Raw genomic sequence first — 18,808 nt, 5'->3', positions numbered from 1 at the left:
ATAAATGGCATGATCATATAATAAAACTTCGGTTATCTTTTCTTCTTTTTCTTACTTAATTATTAAAAAACATGACATTATTACTAAACTTACCTTATGAAATACTTATTCTCATCTTATCTTATATAGAAAAAAGTAATACTATTATTCAATTTCTTTTATGTCATCCATCATTTTTATATCACTATAATAATAATAATGATTTTTGGCATGATCTTTGTACACTTCATCACATATATTATCGACATCCTTGCAACACGTGGAAGGAAATGGTGTTGTCAGAGGAAATGTATCAAGTTTGTCCACATTTCCATTTGTCGCTATTTGAACATTTGTCACACAAGCAAGCATTAGCATTTCTTTCAAACATGAATACCAATTATCGTTATATTTGTTTGCATTATCATTGTGATGCCATTGGTAAAGAGAAAAGAAATCAAAATATAGTTAAACATGACATGGATCTAAAAGGAAAATCATCTTTTTTTTTTAAAAAAAAAAAATTATAAAATAGTAACCAATCAAAATATCATTGATTCTCAACTTGAATGCTCACATCCTATTGGTTTACGGATTTCACCCTATCATCTCTTCTCCATTGAATGTACTTTTTGTAACAGACAAGTAAAAAAAAAAAAAAAAAAAAAAAAATTAATACAAATTAACAAAATCGATTTTTATTAGTTAGGAAACAATGATAAACTTCCAAGTGAATATTACTTGATTCAGTCATTCATCCGTGCTTTTGCTACTCCACTCACATTAAACCTTAATCTTACTTTTTCTTTATTTCATCATCGACGTATGATTGAATTATCCGTGTTTAATAGACCTGGTTGGAGTTATATTATTGAAAAATCTTGGTATGATGAATGGCTACGTTTTCTTCGAGGTAAGTAAATCTATTTTGAAAAACAAATATTTTACTTCTACTGGTATTTTATTAGGTGATCAATCATATCCACCAGGGATACTCAATAATAAGATATTATTCAAGGATAATAGTGATGAATTGAAAGAGGATAGAAAACTAGGTATTCACTTTGAATTGGTCAATAATGCATCTCGTTACTATATTGAATTGCTTTATATTCAAAGTGGAAAAATCATATCTGAATGTATTTGTGAAAAAAAAAAAAAAAACTGTATAGTATCCACTAATATAGTTAGTTTTTTTATTTTTTTATATAGATGATTTACAAGCTTTACCTTCTTATTGTAAACTACTTCATGATATTCACTTGTATCAACAACAAATCCTATTTCGACCTATTATCATATAATCATATCCGTGGATTCAAGTTGTGACTTTTTCAAAAGCCAATAAAATTTATTTATTTTCAACCTCCATCCCTTTTCCTTTTCCTTTTTTTTTTTTTTCTTCCTTAAATCCCGTTTATCATTCTATTATGTCTCGACAAGTTCTTATTGGTCCTGCCGATGACAAAATCAAGGAGATCTTATCACAACAAGATCCAATAGATGCCATTCGAAGTATTCAACAACAGTATGGACTTGATCTGAACGGTATCGATGCTACTTATCCTCTATTAGATCTTTGTGGTTATTCACGACTTGAAATACACCTTGCTATATTAGATCAACTCAACAAAGCGGTCATTACCAAAATCAACTCTTCTTCTTTTCAACTTGAAGAGTAAGTCTCTCTCTTTTTTTTTTTTTTTTTAAGCAAATGCTAACTTTTTTTTTTTATTCTTTTGATAGTTTTTATGACATTTTCGACCGCACTTTCCCATATATCCATATTCGACAAATGCAACCTATCCCTATGGCATTATTGAATAAATTTGAACGACATATTGAGGACGACATATTGGAGAAATTAAAAAGTGATCTTACCGTCTTTGAAGTAATACCCTGATGAATAGTATCATTTTCTGTTTTCTTTTGAAAATCCATACGACTACAAATTGGTTACTAATTCACGCGTTTTATCTTTTTTTATTTTCATAGAATTGTCCTTTGAATATCAAAAAACGTATTTGGAAGAAAGATGAATCTTTTTTTCAACAACAAATGCTTGGTATGTTGAATGATTATCACCACGACGAAGGTTTACAGTTATTAGCCATGAATCTCAAGCCTGATAGTTACCAAGAAGTTATTGAAGAAAGGTAATCATCAAAGATAGAAAGTGGGTGATTCTTTTTTTTTTTTTTTTATCTAATCGTATCTATCGTCAGGCGTTCACATCCAATCATGTTACGTGTCATGGAGATCATTGGTGGCGATCCTACACTCTATGTGATGTTTATGAAGATGATCCGATTAGTGTTTGAAGCAACTCCTTATCCAAGTTTATGTTCCTTACGAGTTGACATATTGATGAATTTCCATGACCAAGATGTATCAGAGGTAAATTTATATATATTTTATATATCAATTGGTATAAACACTCAAACTTTATTATTATCTTTCTTAAATGATTAGATTTATGAACTGGACAAATGTCATAGGTTTATCTGGTCATTAGATACTTGCGTACGAAATCAAAATATGGATGAAGCCATTATCAGCAAAATCAAGGAATGTTTTGATGATGTTACCAATGGAACAGCCCTTTATGGGTAAAGTTGGAAAAAAAAAAAAGAAAGATAAATGGGTTGAACTTTGATATTGATATCTACAACTTTTTTTAATTAGTGATTTTGCCATGGTATTGATGGATCCTCTCATCTCCAACTTTTTGTCCTCTTGTATTGTACGATGGTTACGGAAGAGTGTTGATGAAGAGGTAAATCTAAATGAATATTATCTGATGTACAATCTAATGGATTTTTTTTTTTTTTTTTTTGATAGGCTCCTGAAAATTTAGAAGAATTGATCAGTTATAATGCCAAATTACTCAATCTTGCTCAATATGCACCAACTGCTGTTGCCAACAATGCTAGGATCCCAAAACTGGACAAGGATTTGAAAGGACGATATTGGAACAATGTATGTAAATTGATTATTCAAGAAAACGCAAATACGTCGGTAGAATTGGATCCCAACGCTGGACGATTGATTCAAGAAATGCTGAACAAGAATGAGGTGGCTCGCAAAGTATTTGTTCATTATCTTTTGGATCGAGTGTATGAAAATGATATTGGCACATTACAACGAGGTCTTCCTTTGATCTTAGCATCCTTACCTTCCTCGACAACGAATGAATTGCAAGATGGACTTACGATCATGCATATCTATACCTATAAGGCTTTCTTTAGGTCTTTGGTCAATGCACTTGTCAAGAAGCATTTGGTGGATTGTGTTGTCGATCGACGATGGCGATATACCGTCATGGATTCATTCTTGGTCAAGATGGTGGCATGGGATGTGTCTGCTCACGAACAAGTTATTTGGATGTTGGCTGAAATATTTTATGATCCAAAATATTATATGGCTTTGACGAATGAACATGTGACTTATATTACTGATTGGGCAACTACCTGTGCTTTGAATGGAAAACGAAATGATAAGGTAAAGAGAGAGAGAGAATTCGACTTGATTTACTGGTTAAAGACATATTCTCATTTTAAATTTGATTATTATTTTTTTATTATGTTATTAAATAGGATAACAAGAATCTACATCAATTTTATACAACATTACTTTATCGATCAAGTCAACTCTTGGAAGGTCGTCTCCAAATCCATTCCCCTGCAATCATTGAACTTTGCAAGACTATTGAAGAACAATTAGCTGTTGAATAAATAGATAGATAGATTTTTTTTTTTATATATTGAATTCTGACCATTTTTACGGTATCCTGTATATATTTTATTTTATTTCTCCCAAATAAATCATCATTATATCATTATCATCATGACAATCAATCGTATGGCGGGGGAGATATTAACTTTTTGAAATGTGTTTTTATTTTGACAGGATACTGTATCAAAAATTTAAAATAGGAAGGAAGGATGATGAAGAAAGGGATCACACTTCTTCTATACTAATGTTACTACAACTACAACTACTACTACTACTGTGATAATACTAACACTATTGCTACAAGATGTAAGAATGTCGACTAGAGGAAAGATGATGATAACGGCGGGAAAACAGAGGAAAACCATACAAGAAGTGTGGAGATAAATCCATCAATGATTTTTCGGTTTGTTTTCCTTGATCATTAGTGGATAAGTCATGTTGATTGAATCCATTTTGTTGTGCATACAACCATATCTATAAATATAATTATATAAAAAATGAATATACAATTTGTTATTTTAGTTGTATAAAAGTGTATACCTTTTCCTGTACTTGGTTTCGACCCAAAATAGCGGATGAAAACTTGTCTATTTTTGGTTCATCTTGCTTGTACTGTTCCACCCATGTTTCCAACATAACTAACAATTTAGCTTTGACTTTGACATCTGTCTAGTAAAACAAAAAAAAATAATGTTTGTTCATCTTTGTACACTTTTTTTTTTTTTTTTTTTTTTTTTTAGAGAGAGAGAGATTACTTACTTTTGATTTCATGATCCATTTCAATCTTGACTTTAACTTTGAAGTCACTATAACCTGATCTATACTCACAAAAAGGAAATAGAAAAAAAAAATGGAGTTAGGAAACAAACATTCAAAAAAAAAAAAAAATCAAACTCGGGGTGTAATAAGAAACTAAACAAAAAAAAAAAAAAGATGACTTTACGCAAGACACGAAGATGACTCCTTTCCACCAAGTAGTTCAAGACCTAATAATAATAATGATAAATGAGAATAATAATAATGATATTGTTGTTGTTATTAAGATAGTAATGATCATAAAAGGAAATCTAATATTATTATACTGACCTCTAACAAACGAAGTTGTTGTTGACATGTACCCTTCTTCAATCGTTTTTGAATCACTTCCACTGCTTCTTTAGGTCCTTGATCTTGTATCGCTATAGATTCCATCAAATGTTGAAGAGTAAACCATTCCATTTCATGCAGATTGGATAAACGATCTAAAAATGAATATTCATAAGTTGAGGTACCCTTTTTTTTCAAGAAAAAAAAAAAAAAAAGAAATAATATTTACCAATAGCTACAGTGATAGAACTATATCGTCGTTCACATTTGAAAAATCTCATTATCAAAACACTTTTATAATGAAATTGATCAATCAATCAATTCAATATTTTGTTTTTTTAAAAAAAAGAAGGAAAAGAAAAGAAATAAAAGAAAGAAACTAGATAGAAAGAAATCGAATAAGATAAATTCCAATTTCATGCAAAAAAAAAGCCCGTCTACTATTCGTCACAAAAAAAAAAAAAATAATCTTTTTTATTTGTCATATTTGATTCACTTCACAAAAAGAACTAACTAACTATCATCATCATCATCAAAAAAGGGAACCTAACAATGAACTTGGATCTTGATTTTGTTGTCCATCAGGATAGAATCATCATCTATTTTTTTTTTATTAAATTAAAAAAATTATTTCGCTTTTATCAGATCAAAATCCATCATGTTTTACCTTATTTTTCCATATGCTTCACTTCCGTTTGCTTGACATGTAGGTAGAAGGATACCGTTTGGATAATAAAGGTGGAGAAAGGTGAATATCATGAAAAGATTTGATCCATCTTATCTTTTGACCTGAAATGATTTTTGTTGTTGTGTCGTATTGTTCTTTTTCATCTTTCCTAATATGACTTTCCCGTACAGAAGAATAGGCGATATCGAGTATCAATGAATTATTGACAAAATCTGAATAATGAGCTAAACAAAAGAAAATAGAATAATAGTAAATAATAATAATAATAATAATAATAATAATAATAATAATAATAATAATAATAATAATAATAATAATAATAATAATAATAATAATAATAATAATAATAATAATAATAATAATAATAATAATGATAAATAAAAAAAAGGAATCACTTACCATGTTTTAACTGATATTGACTTGTTGACTTTTCCACTCTTTTATCTATTTAAAAAAAAAAAAAAAAAGGATCATGGTGATGCTCTTATCTATATAATATATTATTACCTTTGTACTTGAGAGTTTTCGCTTTGCGTTGGTGCATTATAATCTTCCCATTCAAAAAAAGGCCAACATAGTTGGAAAAGAAAGAGAAAGAAAGAGAAAAAAAAAAAAAAAAAGAGCCCCTTAAAAAAAAAAAGACACATAGAAAACTTTATTTTTTTTTCTTTATTATAAAAAAATGTATAAATAATAACAAAAAAAAATAAGTATACTATAGGGTAGTCCATCCTCCAATATCATAAGTAGCTTCAATTTGACGAGCCACATAAATAGCTACATTATGTTGTAACCATAATTTTCGAATTTCAGAGTATCGTTTGGTATTCAAATATTGAGGTCTTCCACGTCGTAAACCTTGATCCACTTCGCCATGTGTATCCAAATAAGGAGCATTCATAAACCAACCATTGCCATTATGAAGTAAAATTAATACACATCGTTTTACTGATAAAAATATACCAATATCACCGCCACATCTATTCATATAAACAAATAATATTAATAAAAAAAAGTTAAAATAAAATAATTCCAAATAAATAAATAAAAAAAAAAACTTACTCTAAAGTATGTAAATTGCATTCACCTTCTTCATCTTCGGAACAACAAAAGCTTTGACAACAAACAAAAGTACCACAAAAGAGACATAGAGCTGGATCACTAGGTACCATTTTACATTTTTGACAAACACGTTGAAGACTTTCATCAAATAATCGATCTAATCTTGACGGTAAAGGTACTAAATAAATGGGTGTCGGTAAATCCAAAACAATTCGGAATGATGAATCATTCATTTGTTTAAGTTCAGGTAATGTTGTTGTTGTTGTTGTAGTTGCTGATAATGATGTTACTGTCGTCCTAGCAATTTCTTCTAGTTGTATTCTTCTATTCACTTCACGTACATGTTGATAACACCATTGTTGTATTAGTTTTTGTTGATCTTGTCCATGATTCACACTCATCAATATATCTTCCCAAGATGGTAACCGGAGTAAAACCAATAATCTATTCAATTCTGTATCGCCGTTATTTTCATTCTCTTCTTCCATCATCATGCCAGTATTATTATCAATTGTTGTTGTTGTAATATAGCCAAATTTGGTGATCAATAATAATAGTGTGCGTCGTAAAAATGGAAGTACAAATGATTGTGTTAATCGAGATAATATCCTAATATCCGAATCTGAGAGATCATGTTGTGATGAAATCGTTGTTTGCGTATTTTCCATCACCAATCGAACAAATGATTTCATTGCCTTTTGTTCTTGTTCACCCACTTGATGATCATCATCAGAACTTGGTCCATTCGTACCATACACCTGATTTTCCAATAATGCCACCACCGTCTTTGTTATTTCTGCCAAAAAGAGAACACGAATCAAAGGATACAATTCCATCTCTGTTGTAGGTACCATATGTAAAGACAGTTCCACCAAAATCATAAAAGGATCATCTTCTATCAAAGGCATGTTTTCATACATTGTCAAACGTTCTTGTCCTTGCTGTAATGTTGGTTGTTGTTGTGTTTGAAGAGAAGACAATGTGAATGCCGATAAATCATCCACAGCAGCATCAGTAAATATTTGTTTCATTCTTCCAAGCGCAAGCATGTGGACACGATTGAGAGTAGTTGTCGTTGTTGATTGATCAGATTGACACATGAGTGTAGTGTAAGCATTGACTGTATCTCCCATGATTCGAAGTAACATTTGCGTTTGTCCTGGAATTTGATCAAAGAAAGTTCCAGTAAAGTCGGTATCATCATCATAGGTATTGTAAATATTTCTTGGTAATCCTCGTGTTGCAATTTCTACACCGTTGATCGTATAACCAAATAATCCCCATAATAAATCCACATTTTTCGCTGTTGCTGATAATTCCTTGGCTGCTTCATCACCACATACTTCTTGATAAATAATTGATAGAATATCAAATAATCGAGAATATGATTTTTTGATAGCGGAAATGTTTTGTACTGCAGAACTATAAAGAATATCATTGTCAAAAGGTCCCAAACTTCCATTGGCCATGATCGTAGTTTGTGGCAAAGTTGTAGATGATGATGATGTTGCTGGTTCACTTTGTTGTAATTCTTGTGGCTGCGACAGTTGTTGTTGTTGTTCTAGTTCTTGTTCTTGTTGTTGTTGTAGTTGTTGTTGGGAAGAAGATGGTGATAATGGATCAAGTGGTGATGGTACAGGTAAATTCGTGTTTGTAATAGTACTATTAGTCGCAGTAGCCGCAACTGTAGTAGTAGTAGTAGTAGCAGTAGTAGTAGTAATAGGTCGACGTGATACTCGATCTTCACCAACAAGCCAGGTAGTCAGAGTTTCCTTCAATTTGCTGGCACCACTGCTTCGTCGTCCTTGATTGAATGTTGTTGGCCTATTGGGACCAATGATTTGCTTGAGTGTTTGAATATGACAATGTCCACCAGATTGTATAAACTTGTAGAAACTCATATCATCTGCATTCATGAGAGGTCCTTTTGAAGATTCCTTTTTTCCTTTCCAAAAAAGTGGCAGCAAAGCATTTCCCAGCGACTTGCAAAGAGGACACATGAATTCCTTGCGACTACGGTTTTCCGGATGATTTCTGGTCAATTGCGTAGAATGTCGAGAATCGATGGAGGAACAATAGACGTCAAAACAGTTGATATGCATCAGATGTCCACATGATGAAGCGTATAGTCCAGTTTTGTGTAATTGCGAAGGAAATCCAGGTATCGAAGACTGGTCATCTGGAAGTACTTGTTGATCAGGCCATTGAGTATCAAGAGTTGGACCCATGGTTAATACATCATTGAAGACCTTGGTACTTTCCATTGGTGTTTCCCGTAGAATATTAGATGTTTGGAAGAGGCCTAGTAAACCATATGGGGCAGATCGTTCATGTACATCTTCTTGACAAACAATACAGGTACCAACAGGATAAGAACAGAAGCGATGAATCACATCCTTGTCAGCATCATCATTACTACTATTTTGTTCTTGAGAAAAGTTGGGTTCACCTTCCATATCATCACCATCATCATCATCATATAATCCTTCGTTCTGTTCCATGAATTGTGATTGAGCCTGTGCAAATTGAGCCATGATCTTCATTTGTCGTTCTCGTGCTGCTTGTTTCTTTTTTTCGTATTCAGAAATTTCACCTTGATTGTTGCTATCCGCTGCTGCCGTTTGAGAAGCCAATTCACGTTTCATCACACTACTGTTATTGCGCCATTGCTGTACAGAGTCTCTTGTCATGTCAAACCCTTGGGTTTCGAGAGTATGGAAGATCCAATCAAACCGTCCATGTACTTCTTTGTATTGATCATCTTCACGAAGGAGAGTCATAATGTCGAATAAAGTCAATTCTTGTGTTGTGTCATCATTGCTGAAGCTATATTTTTGTTTGAATACATGTCGATAAAATCCATCTTCTTTGGAAACACTATGATTGGTATCCATCAAAGCCAACATAATCAGGTGGAGAGATTGGTCGAGAATGGTATCGCTATTGTGACTTTTTCCACGATCATTCCAAAGAGCGTAAGCTAACATTTGTACCATGACGGGAGTATGTAAAATAGAGCCGAGATACTTGAATGGACCAGAATTGATACTACCAACTTTGGGTAAGACAAAAAATCCAGTTTCTGATTTTCCAGGGTTTGCCTTTTTCCAACGAGCCTTCAGAACATTTTCAACTTCTTCACGATTGTTACGACTGTAGTGCCAGAAATAGGAATCGACTTCATCAAAGCATTCGTCCTTGAGTTCGTATCGTCCATGATCATGAATACCATCTGGTGCCTTGAAGTTTGCCACTTGTGAGAGGATCATATCAAAATCAGGATGTTCCGTAAGCCTTTCAGGAATGCGCTTGGTTAATTCAGAATACGAAGAAAGTCCCAAACAGAGATTGTGAATGATTTCCCGTCGAATCTTATCTTGCATAGAAGCTCCCAAAATGTTGCTGTGTTCACAAATACATACAATCAATATGTTGAGAATTTCTTCCGCCATAAATACCGTTTGAGTGTTGTCATATTGATCATGTTTTGTATTCCCTTGGAACCAATTTACCAGGTCAAATCGATCCATCAATGTAGCCAATAATATATTTGAACCAACTGTAACGAATCCAAGTTGTAAAAGGAAGATATCAGCATCATAAGTATTTTCACGAAGAGATATTTCTCGATAATGATGAGCCTATTATTATTATTATTAAAAGAAAAATGAGTAATATATTCTTTTCTGTATATTTCTCTCTCTCTTTTTTTTTTTTTTTTTTTTTTTTTTTTTTTTTTGTTTGTTTGTTTGTTTTGATGACATACCTGAGTTCTAAGACCATATCCATTACGTACCCATACGCCAGCACGAATCTGAGAGGAAAAGACAATAGTACGAATAGGATATTCCAAGATAGGGAGCAAAACATCCGGTCCAGCCATTTCACCGTTTAATGTGGAGAATAAAGAAATTGCTTCATAGAATCCATTAGACCAACCAGCTTTTCTGAGTACATTATCATCTAATATATGTGCATGTTCTAATAATCCAGCCAAAAGCCAATGAAGAGGATGATGAAAAGAAACAGGTTGAGAGGTCACATCATATTGAATCACTTGTAATGGCGCCATGTTTGGTAATGTAACGGTGTGATATGTATGTGATTGAATACCAGATATATAAACAGGAGTAGTTGATTTTGGTTTTCCAGTAGTGTTATCAATAACTGTATCTTCATTGTTGTCGTTTTCTTCAATATCAATACCCCAATCTACAATTTTCTTTAGGACACGAGCTAAAGAACGCACTAGGATCTTGCATGCCAACACACGTTGTCCTTCGGATTCCACAGGTAAGTTTCCAAAACAATCAGCAAATTGTCGACAGCATTTGGCAATTTGAAGAGTCACATTGAATGCATTCACCCAAATTTCAGATTCGTATTCCACATGAGTATCCTTTTGGCATACTTGAGCATTCATTCCTTGAAAAAGTCCAATCAAATCGATGTATTGTCGTAAATACAATGGATCTTGAGCAAGTACCTGTTTGATCATTGTCACGTTCATAATGTATCGCAAATCATGAAAAGCATTAAAATATCTTCGTGTACGGAAAGCCCGAGATTCACAGTTGATTCGATAAGGGAGGCGAGCACGATCAGAAGGTAACAGCAATCCAAGATGATCTGTTAAGAAAAAGGCCGTCAATGTTGAGCAGATCAGTCCAAAGAAATAGTAAACATTCACCAAAAGGTCAGACACTGATGGAACAGTCAAAAGTTGAACAGAGAAAAGGATGATTGAATTTTCCGGTTCCCTATCCTTTAATAAGAATGATTCTGCCAAACGAGCATAATTTCGAGTGAGACGTTTTCCTAATAGTAAATAGTAAGAGATGATTTAGATATGATATAGATATTTTTTAATTTATTATTACAATTATAATTTAACTTACCAAGGATTTTTTTGTACATAGGCATGGAAGCTAAAGAGGCGATATACAGTTCCCGTAATGAGATTCGAATTTCTTTCCAGAGTTTGAGATCATAGAGCATAAAGTAATCAATACGAAGCTTTTCTTCAAATTCCTTTTGCATATTCTTTGCGTTCTGCATTGTTTCTTGAGGTATAGCTGTCGTCACAGGTTTTTTGCCATCTGCCACTTGTTTTGGAGCCAAAGATTCACCAAAAGTCTCTTCTTCAATACGTAAGGCTTGATACTCACGAACCATGGCAGCAGGATCCCAATCGATAGTAGCCACATCACATTGATTTCGATATACCACAGGACTTGATGAAGTGGAAGCAGGAGAACCAACTTTGAATTGAGTTTGATATTGAATGGAACTCTCAGGATCAAACATATCCACATCTTCGTTTCCAGGATTTGCCGTCGTAGTAATGGTAGGAGTTGTTGTATTTGTTTGTTCGGTTGTTGGTATAACATGATCGAAGAGTCCAGTAAAGTTTCCATCAGCACCATTTGGACCACCATTTCCATCTTCCACTCTGATTTCAGTTTGTACAACATCAATCACATCAGATATATTCCGACTTGTTCGTGAACCAGTAGTAAGAATAGCGAGAGGTAAACGTAATTCCCATTCAGAACAGAGTTCACGGCATAATAAATTTCGAACTACAGAGTCACCACCAGGTATTTGAGTAAAAAATCGGACTTCACCACATACAAGCTCCTTTAACCAATCCACTAGTAATCCACATACTTGTTCACGAAAAGTAGCACGCGCTGGTCGAATGGTAACACCTAGGTTGATAGCAGCAAGAGGAGCAGCAATTTTTCGTAAGTTATCAACATTATTGGATAATTCAATAACTTCTCGACCCTATGAAAAATATTGATCATCATTAGTAAAATTTATAATCAACCATCTTTTCTCTTTTTTTTTTTTTAAAAAAAAAAATTCGAACTTACATGAACATGAATGACATCTACAATTTTCTTTGCCTTTTCCCAATCATAACCAGTAGCTGACATAATAGATTCCAATACGTGTGAGAAGGCATGAGCTTCATCATTCCAAGCTATACAGGCATAGAGTTCATCGGGACCATCACATATTTCATTGTTTTCATCCAAGCATTCATGATCGTAATTCCAATCCAATTTGCTTTTTTCATGAGTGTTCGGATTTTCCTTGTCCATATCTACATCTTCTTCCACCATTGATCCTGTATCCGTATATTCTTGTTTAAATAAATCATTTGAAGTAATATTATCACCATTGTTGTTGTTATTGTTGTTGTTGTTGTTGTTCATTGTTGTATCCATTTCAGATCGTATACCCATACGTCCAAGTACTTCTCGCTCTTGACGATTTTCTTTGATAACTTCTTCCGAAGATGATGGTAAGGCCACCTCATCTGGAGCCAAAGCAAATGTATCCAATAAAAAATCTAACACCATGGCAATTGTCTTTTGTATTGGTTTTGACAATTCAGGATCTATTTCCAAGGTTGATGTTTGAGTTGATTGTTGATCCATAGAATGTACTTTGCACTGGAGAGGTACTTTCCAAGCTTCGATATCACCACAATCGCAGCAACCACCAGACCCAGGACTAATTGAGAATAAGACATCATGACCGTCGTGATCAGTAGCGTGAAAACAAGTAGAACAGAATACACAAGTTTCATCCAAGCCGCAGTTTCTAAGATGACCAATATAAAACAAAAGTTTAGAAATGTCAACGTAATCAACGTTTTTTTTTTTTTTTTTTTTTTTTTTTTTTGTAAATATAACACATGATATTCAAGACTTACCGACAACGATAAACAGGTTCACCTTTACGAAAGACATGTCCACATTGCCTTCCTCTTTGACTTGATAAATCAGGTTGAGGTACAAAGCCATTGCTGTGCCATGATGGTTGTTGATCAGTACTCATATAGTGTTCTTTGTCTTGTTCAGAAGCTGACAACCGCGCCAGAGAAAGTTGATATGCTTCAGAAGTAGGGAAAAAGTATTGTCGCATCTTGTCTTGATCATGTTCCCAAAGAGATTCGTAACACTGTGTCAGAATATGATGTTTAGCATCTTCAGTCAACCTACATTGGAATAAAACAGGCGATTGCCAAAGGTATTCAGAAAGTGAACGTGTTGTTGTAGTCCATGATTTTTCAGGTATTTTGGAAGATGACGAACTGCTTGCTGCCATGAACCAAAATAATAAATATATATATATATAAAAGAAGGGAAAAACGAAAAAAAAAGGAAAAAAAAAAAAAAAAAGAAAAAAAGAAAAAAGAAAAAAAAAAAGGGAGAAAAAAAAAAAAAGACAAAGGTGTGGCGGCGTTTTTATTCAATATATATACAAATGCTATATGCTATGCTAAAATTATTACAATTGGGTAGTTCGAGATCGAGAGGATTTGATTGTTTCATTTCTTGAAAGATGATGTATCCTTGAGGCAGCTTGAACCACTTGGCTTTGTAACTTTTCCCATTTGATTGGTATAGAGGAAGGTAATATATAAATAATATAATCATAACCTAATAATAATAATAAAAATAATAAACCAAATTATGACACTAGATTGTAAAATTTATATATTTCTTTTTTACCTTTTGGAGCCATATCAGGAAATACTATAGACACACTAGCTTTCACTCTTCGTTCTGCTCTATTCCGATGAACTGCCAGTTTACTAAGTTTTTTCTTGCTGGTAATAAAAGCTACTCGAAAATCTTTTTTAGGATCGAGACCTTGGGGTATAGTTGACCATGGAAAAGCTTTCACACTAAAGCATTCATGTTTGGATTGGAGTCGTGATGGTTTGGAGAAGATATTAGTTAAGAATGTAGAAGTAATACCAATGACTTTTCTTGTCATTGTGATTAAAGGAAGAAATAAAAAAAAAAAATAAAAAAAAAAAAATAGAAAATGAACAAACTGCCAAAATACTATTTATTGGTGACCGGGTGTGGACAATCAGATTTCAACAACCGCTCAGAAGTACGAGAATTGAGTCATGATATGTGATGAATATAATGGATGATGGGATAATACATGTCAATAATGATGAGTGCTATGTTGATGTGAAAGATGGAAGTATAAAACAGGTGTATGGACTGAATTATCAATAAAAGTGAGTGACAGGCTGATTTGGGTCATGGTATGCAAAAAAAAAAAGGACGGACTTAAAAATTTTGAATCTGGTGTCTTGCAGCTCTGTCTTTTTTTTTTTTTTTTTTGTTTCTCTCTTTTTTTTTTTCTTTCATTATTTTAATTTTCTTTATATAATATCACGAACAACATGTCGGATACATCAATCAATCAAGAAAGCGAAGAAAAAGTCAACGAAAAGGATACTTTTTCTAGTCTTACAACGGAACAAACAGCTAATATGAACAAGTTTATAGCCTCACCTCTTAATTGCAAGCTTTTTGTTGAAAAACTCTCACCAAACCAACCCAGTGAATGGCGAAAAGCTGAAGTATTATGGGCTCGAGAATCCAATGGTAAAAATGGACCTATACGATATGAATATTATGTGCATTATGTGGAATTCAACAAACGACTTGATGAATGGGTTCCCTTTGAGCGACTTGATTTTTCACGTGGTGTAGAATTCCCCAAACCTGAACAACAAAAAAAGAAGAAACAACAAAATGATCAATCAACTACACCTACGTCTGGAGCTTCAACACCAATTGGTAGCGGTAGGGCAACACCACCAGTATCGGAACTCTTATATAGCAAGAAACGAGATCGTGCAGGTCGATCAACTACACCAACTACTCTACGTGGATCAGCATCGCCTTCTAGTCAGAAACGAAAATTGGAAGGTGGTGAAAGCGATGAAGGCAACATAATGGAAAAAGAGATGATGATGGATGGACAAGAAGAACAAGTGGTACTTGGCGCGGATGATGAAGATGGACAATCAGCAGTAGTGGCTTTTGATGAACAACCACAAAGAAATGGTCATTTCTCCAAGGATCAAGAAATTGAAAAGTTACGGACATCAGGCTCGATGACTCAATGTGTTAGTGAAATAGCTCGGGTGAAAAACTTGGACAAGATTCAGATGGGACAATTTGAAGTGGAACCTTGGTATTTTGCACCTTATCCTCAAGAATATGCTTATTGTGATACTCTTTATATTTGTGAATTTTGTTTACTTTACTGGGCTTCTCATCGACAATTGGAACGACATCGACGGCGATGCCAATTACAACATCCTCCTGGCAATGAAATCTATCGACACAATGATATTTCCTTTTTCGAAATTGATGGACGAAAACAAAGAACATGGTGTCGCAACCTATGCTTATTATCCAAATTGTTTTTAGATCACAAAACTCTGTATTACGACGTCGATCCATTCCTCTTTTATTGCATGACTCTGCGGGACGATCGTGGATGCCATCTGATTGGGTATTTCTCCAAAGAAAAGGAATCCTCGGAAAATTATAATGTTGCCTGTATTTTGACATTACCTCAATATCAACGACATGGATTCGGAAAGTTACTGATCGGCTTCTCTTATTTGTTATCCAAGGCAGAAGGACGGACAGGATCACCAGAAAAACCACTCTCGGATTTAGGACTCTTGTCATATAGAGCTTATTGGACGGATACTATTGTGGATTATTTGATCTCAGCCAGTGGGGATGTAACGATTGATGAAATAGCTCAACATACCTCGATTACAACACAAGACATTCTTCATACTTTACAAAACATTGGTGCTTTGAAATATTATAGGGGACAACATATTATCTGTTTGGGTGACAAAGTTATAGAACAATGGGAACGAAGTAAATCGAAACGAAAACGGGTGATTGCACCAGATAAGTTAGATTGGAAACCACTTCATTTCTCAGTATCACAATTACGATTTATGTAGATTAGTTCTTTTGATTTTTATTATTATTATTTTTAATAAAAAAGAAAAAAGAAATGAAAATGGGATGATTTTTTTTATTTTATTTTATTTCATGTGATTTTATTTATAAGTAATGAAATATACAATTTTTGTGTGTGATTGACTAATCGTCATTCTATGTTATACAAATTAGTTCATTGTAAAAGGCGGAGAGATCGGTAGAGTAAGGAAACATAAAAAAAATTCTATGGGGAATTGCGGGACGAGACTGAAAATGAAGGTTGCACAAATGTTATAGGCAATCAATCAGGTTCTCCACAACACAGAATAGAAGAAAAAGAAAAGTGGGGTGCAGGTACGATGATTGGCTACCATTTTTAGTAGCTGCTGCCAAAAAAAAATTTTTTTTATTATTTATTTTTTCCGATTGTATGAGAAAATGCGGGAAAACTGTATTCTTATTTCACTTTTTCTTTTCTTTTTTTTTTTTTTGTTTTGAACCCTGTCTTTCTTTGTTTTATTTTATTTTTTTTTCTTTTATTATTCTTTTTTATTCTTTCTTTTCTCCTGTTTTTCCCCTTTTTTTTTTTAATTCTTTTTCTTTGAATGATGAATCAATGTGAATACTCTTCGATGGAGAAAGAAACTATTTCATCAACAAAATATATACCTCTTTATCATCATGAACAAGTTCCTTTTCAATCATTTCAAATTCGTCCTTCTGGAAAATCAACTATTCAACAATCATCAATACAACAACAACAGCAACAACAACAACAACAACAACAATCTATGATGATTAATAATACAAGTCCTTCTTCTTGTGATTTACAAGATATCATTATGTGTTATCAATCACAACCTGATTTATTACGTTTGATTCTTTCCAGTAAACTTGAAGAAGATAAACGACGAGCAGAAGAAGCAAAACTGAAAGCGAAAGAATTGGATCTTTTATTAATACAACAACAACAACAAATGATGACTCCTACTTTAACTTCCTCACCTTCTACTACTTCATCATCTACTGGTCCATCAGTCACTTCCAATGATGCTTATTCTACTTTTGGATTTCATTCAATACAACAACAACAACAACAAGAATCATCTATGGATACTTCTTCTTCTCCTTCTTTTAATGGTATGATACAATCTATGAATAATAATAATAATAATGTGACTTCTCCGCCAACAATATCATCTTCACCACATCATCGAAAATCAAGTCCTATTACATTTACTACATCATCATCAGTATCATCATCTGGAATTTCATCTTTAGCACCTCCATCACCTCCTCCTTCTTATGGTATTCGACGTAGTGTGACAAATGATCCAACTTCTTTCAATTTACATGATCACCCTACTTCCTCGGATGACATAAACCAACCCCCCGCATCTTCCCCATCCTCTTTCTTACCGCTAGCTGAGTAAGTATTTCCTGAAACATATTGATATACCGCGTTTAGATTCAAACTTTAAATCTTTTTTTTTTTTTTTAGTGGAAGGATTTCAATCAAACAACAACCTACTGATGATTTATCACCACATTCTCGACAAACAACAACTTCATTTATGGACGATGATAATCATCATCATATAGTCTCTGATTTACGTTATTCTCCTTATCAATTTACTCAACAACTTCAACAACAACAACAACAACAAAGACCACGTCGTAGAAGAGAAATGCAAGCTATTACAAAAATCGTAGAAACTAGAGATTATCCTTATATTGATGGTCATTCTTGGCGTAATAATGGAAACACTGTACAGAAAAAAACTGGAAACAAGAGTGTATATTACAAATGTGCTAATAGTATCAAGGTAATCATTTATTAAAAAAAAAAAAATAAAAAATAAAAACATATTAACGTTTATTTTATTATTATTATTAGGGTTGTGCTGTCAACAAAACTTTAACCTGGCGTGGTAATGGTGAATATTTAATCAAGTATCGTGGTGAACATTTACCAGAATGTGGTAATATGCAACATATTCCTGATGTATGATGATTTTCTTTTATTTTTTATATTATATTATTGTACACTATAGTTTAGATACCCCCCCTACTCCTTTTTTTTTCTTCTTATTGTAATTATAGTTCATTTTGTATGATGACTTTTTTTTTTATTATTTTTCTTCTTTCTTTGTACAATTAAAAAACCGCTTTCATTATCATCCAATCAATTCTTCGCCCTTTCCATGGGAAAAAAAAAACCATAGAGAATCTTTTATTGCCTCTTTCTTTCCTTTTTGTTGCTAACTCCACTCAATCCGTCAACTTTTTTTTTTATTTTATTCTTTTTTTTTTTTCTTTTTGTCTTCTTCTTTTATATCTTGATATATATATATACCCACTATGAAATGTTTGCCACTCTTGAATTACCGATAAGAGGTAAATACATTATTAATAGTATTGTGTTATCTCAACTCACTTGCCTTTTATATTCTCCTTCCAG

General features: G+C 33.1%; 7 protein-coding genes across 7 annotated transcripts; 4 read left to right on the top strand and 3 right to left on the bottom strand.

Moving 5' to 3' along the window:
* The first annotated feature begins 7 nt into the window (after positions 1-7).
* Positions 8-1,350, top strand: BX664DRAFT_334565 (uncharacterized protein). The gene is made up of 5 exons (XM_051545725.1): positions 8-420; positions 515-624; positions 685-892; positions 948-1,118; positions 1,192-1,350. Exons 1-5 carry the CDS (start codon positions 72-74, stop codon positions 1,281-1,283), a joined length of 930 nt encoding a protein of 309 aa, XP_051400888.1. The 5' UTR covers positions 8-71; the 3' UTR covers positions 1,284-1,350.
* A 59-nt stretch (positions 1,351-1,409) lies between these two features.
* BX664DRAFT_240731 (uncharacterized protein) lies at positions 1,410-3,111 on the top strand (the record flags this gene model as incomplete). The annotated part of the gene is made up of 7 exons (XM_051540226.1): positions 1,410-1,657; positions 1,726-1,870; positions 1,975-2,135; positions 2,319-2,376; positions 2,548-2,588; positions 2,665-2,755; positions 2,821-3,111. Coding segments are annotated over 7 exons (1,035 nt in total), but the record flags the coding sequence as incomplete, so codon positions are not given.
* A 900-nt stretch (positions 3,112-4,011) lies between these two features.
* On the bottom strand, positions 4,012-5,081 carry BX664DRAFT_374094 (uncharacterized protein; the record flags this gene model as incomplete). The annotated part of the gene is made up of 6 exons (XM_051548692.1): positions 4,012-4,188; positions 4,255-4,383; positions 4,474-4,532; positions 4,658-4,700; positions 4,801-4,955; positions 5,030-5,081. The coding sequence occupies 6 exons, from the start codon at positions 5,079-5,081 to the stop codon at positions 4,012-4,014; spliced, it is 615 nt and encodes a 204-aa protein (XP_051400886.1).
* A 1,042-nt stretch (positions 5,082-6,123) lies between these two features.
* On the bottom strand, positions 6,124-13,718 carry BX664DRAFT_359519 (uncharacterized protein). The gene is made up of 6 exons (XM_051548094.1): positions 13,278-13,718; positions 12,430-13,165; positions 11,449-12,340; positions 10,317-11,368; positions 6,551-10,191; positions 6,124-6,468 (listed from the first exon to the last, which is right to left on the bottom strand). The coding sequence occupies exons 1-6, from the start codon at positions 13,670-13,672 to the stop codon at positions 6,204-6,206; spliced, it is 6,981 nt and encodes a 2,326-aa protein (XP_051400885.1). The 5' UTR covers positions 13,673-13,718; the 3' UTR covers positions 6,124-6,203.
* A 67-nt stretch (positions 13,719-13,785) lies between these two features.
* On the bottom strand, positions 13,786-14,362 carry BX664DRAFT_359518 (uncharacterized protein). Its single transcript, XM_051548093.1, has 2 exons — positions 14,080-14,362; positions 13,786-14,007 (listed from the first exon to the last, which is right to left on the bottom strand). The coding sequence occupies exons 1-2, from the start codon at positions 14,345-14,347 to the stop codon at positions 13,856-13,858; spliced, it is 420 nt and encodes a 139-aa protein (XP_051400884.1). The 5' UTR covers positions 14,348-14,362; the 3' UTR covers positions 13,786-13,855.
* A 358-nt stretch (positions 14,363-14,720) lies between these two features.
* BX664DRAFT_334555 (acyl-CoA N-acyltransferase) lies at positions 14,721-16,449 on the top strand. The gene has a single exon (XM_051545724.1). It carries the CDS (start codon positions 14,772-14,774, stop codon positions 16,365-16,367), a length of 1,596 nt encoding a protein of 531 aa, XP_051400883.1. The 5' UTR covers positions 14,721-14,771; the 3' UTR covers positions 16,368-16,449.
* Positions 16,450-17,141: 692 nt separating this feature from the next.
* On the top strand, positions 17,142-18,358 carry BX664DRAFT_365759 (uncharacterized protein; the record flags this gene model as incomplete). Its single annotated transcript, XM_051548494.1, has 3 exons — positions 17,142-17,776; positions 18,017-18,173; positions 18,245-18,358. The coding sequence occupies 3 exons, from the start codon at positions 17,142-17,144 to the stop codon at positions 18,356-18,358; spliced, it is 906 nt and encodes a 301-aa protein (XP_051400882.1).
* Between the last annotated feature and the right edge of the window lie 450 nt (positions 18,359-18,808).

The sequence above is a fragment of the Halteromyces radiatus genome (genome assembly GCF_025201355.1).
Source record: "Halteromyces radiatus strain CBS 162.75 chromosome Unknown BX664scaffold_4, whole genome shotgun sequence".
In the NCBI taxonomy this organism is placed as follows: Eukaryota; Fungi; Mucoromycota; class Mucoromycetes; order Mucorales; family Cunninghamellaceae; genus Halteromyces; species Halteromyces radiatus.
The sequence above is the reverse complement of the archived record's forward strand: the minus strand, read 5'-3'. Positions and strand labels throughout refer to the sequence as shown.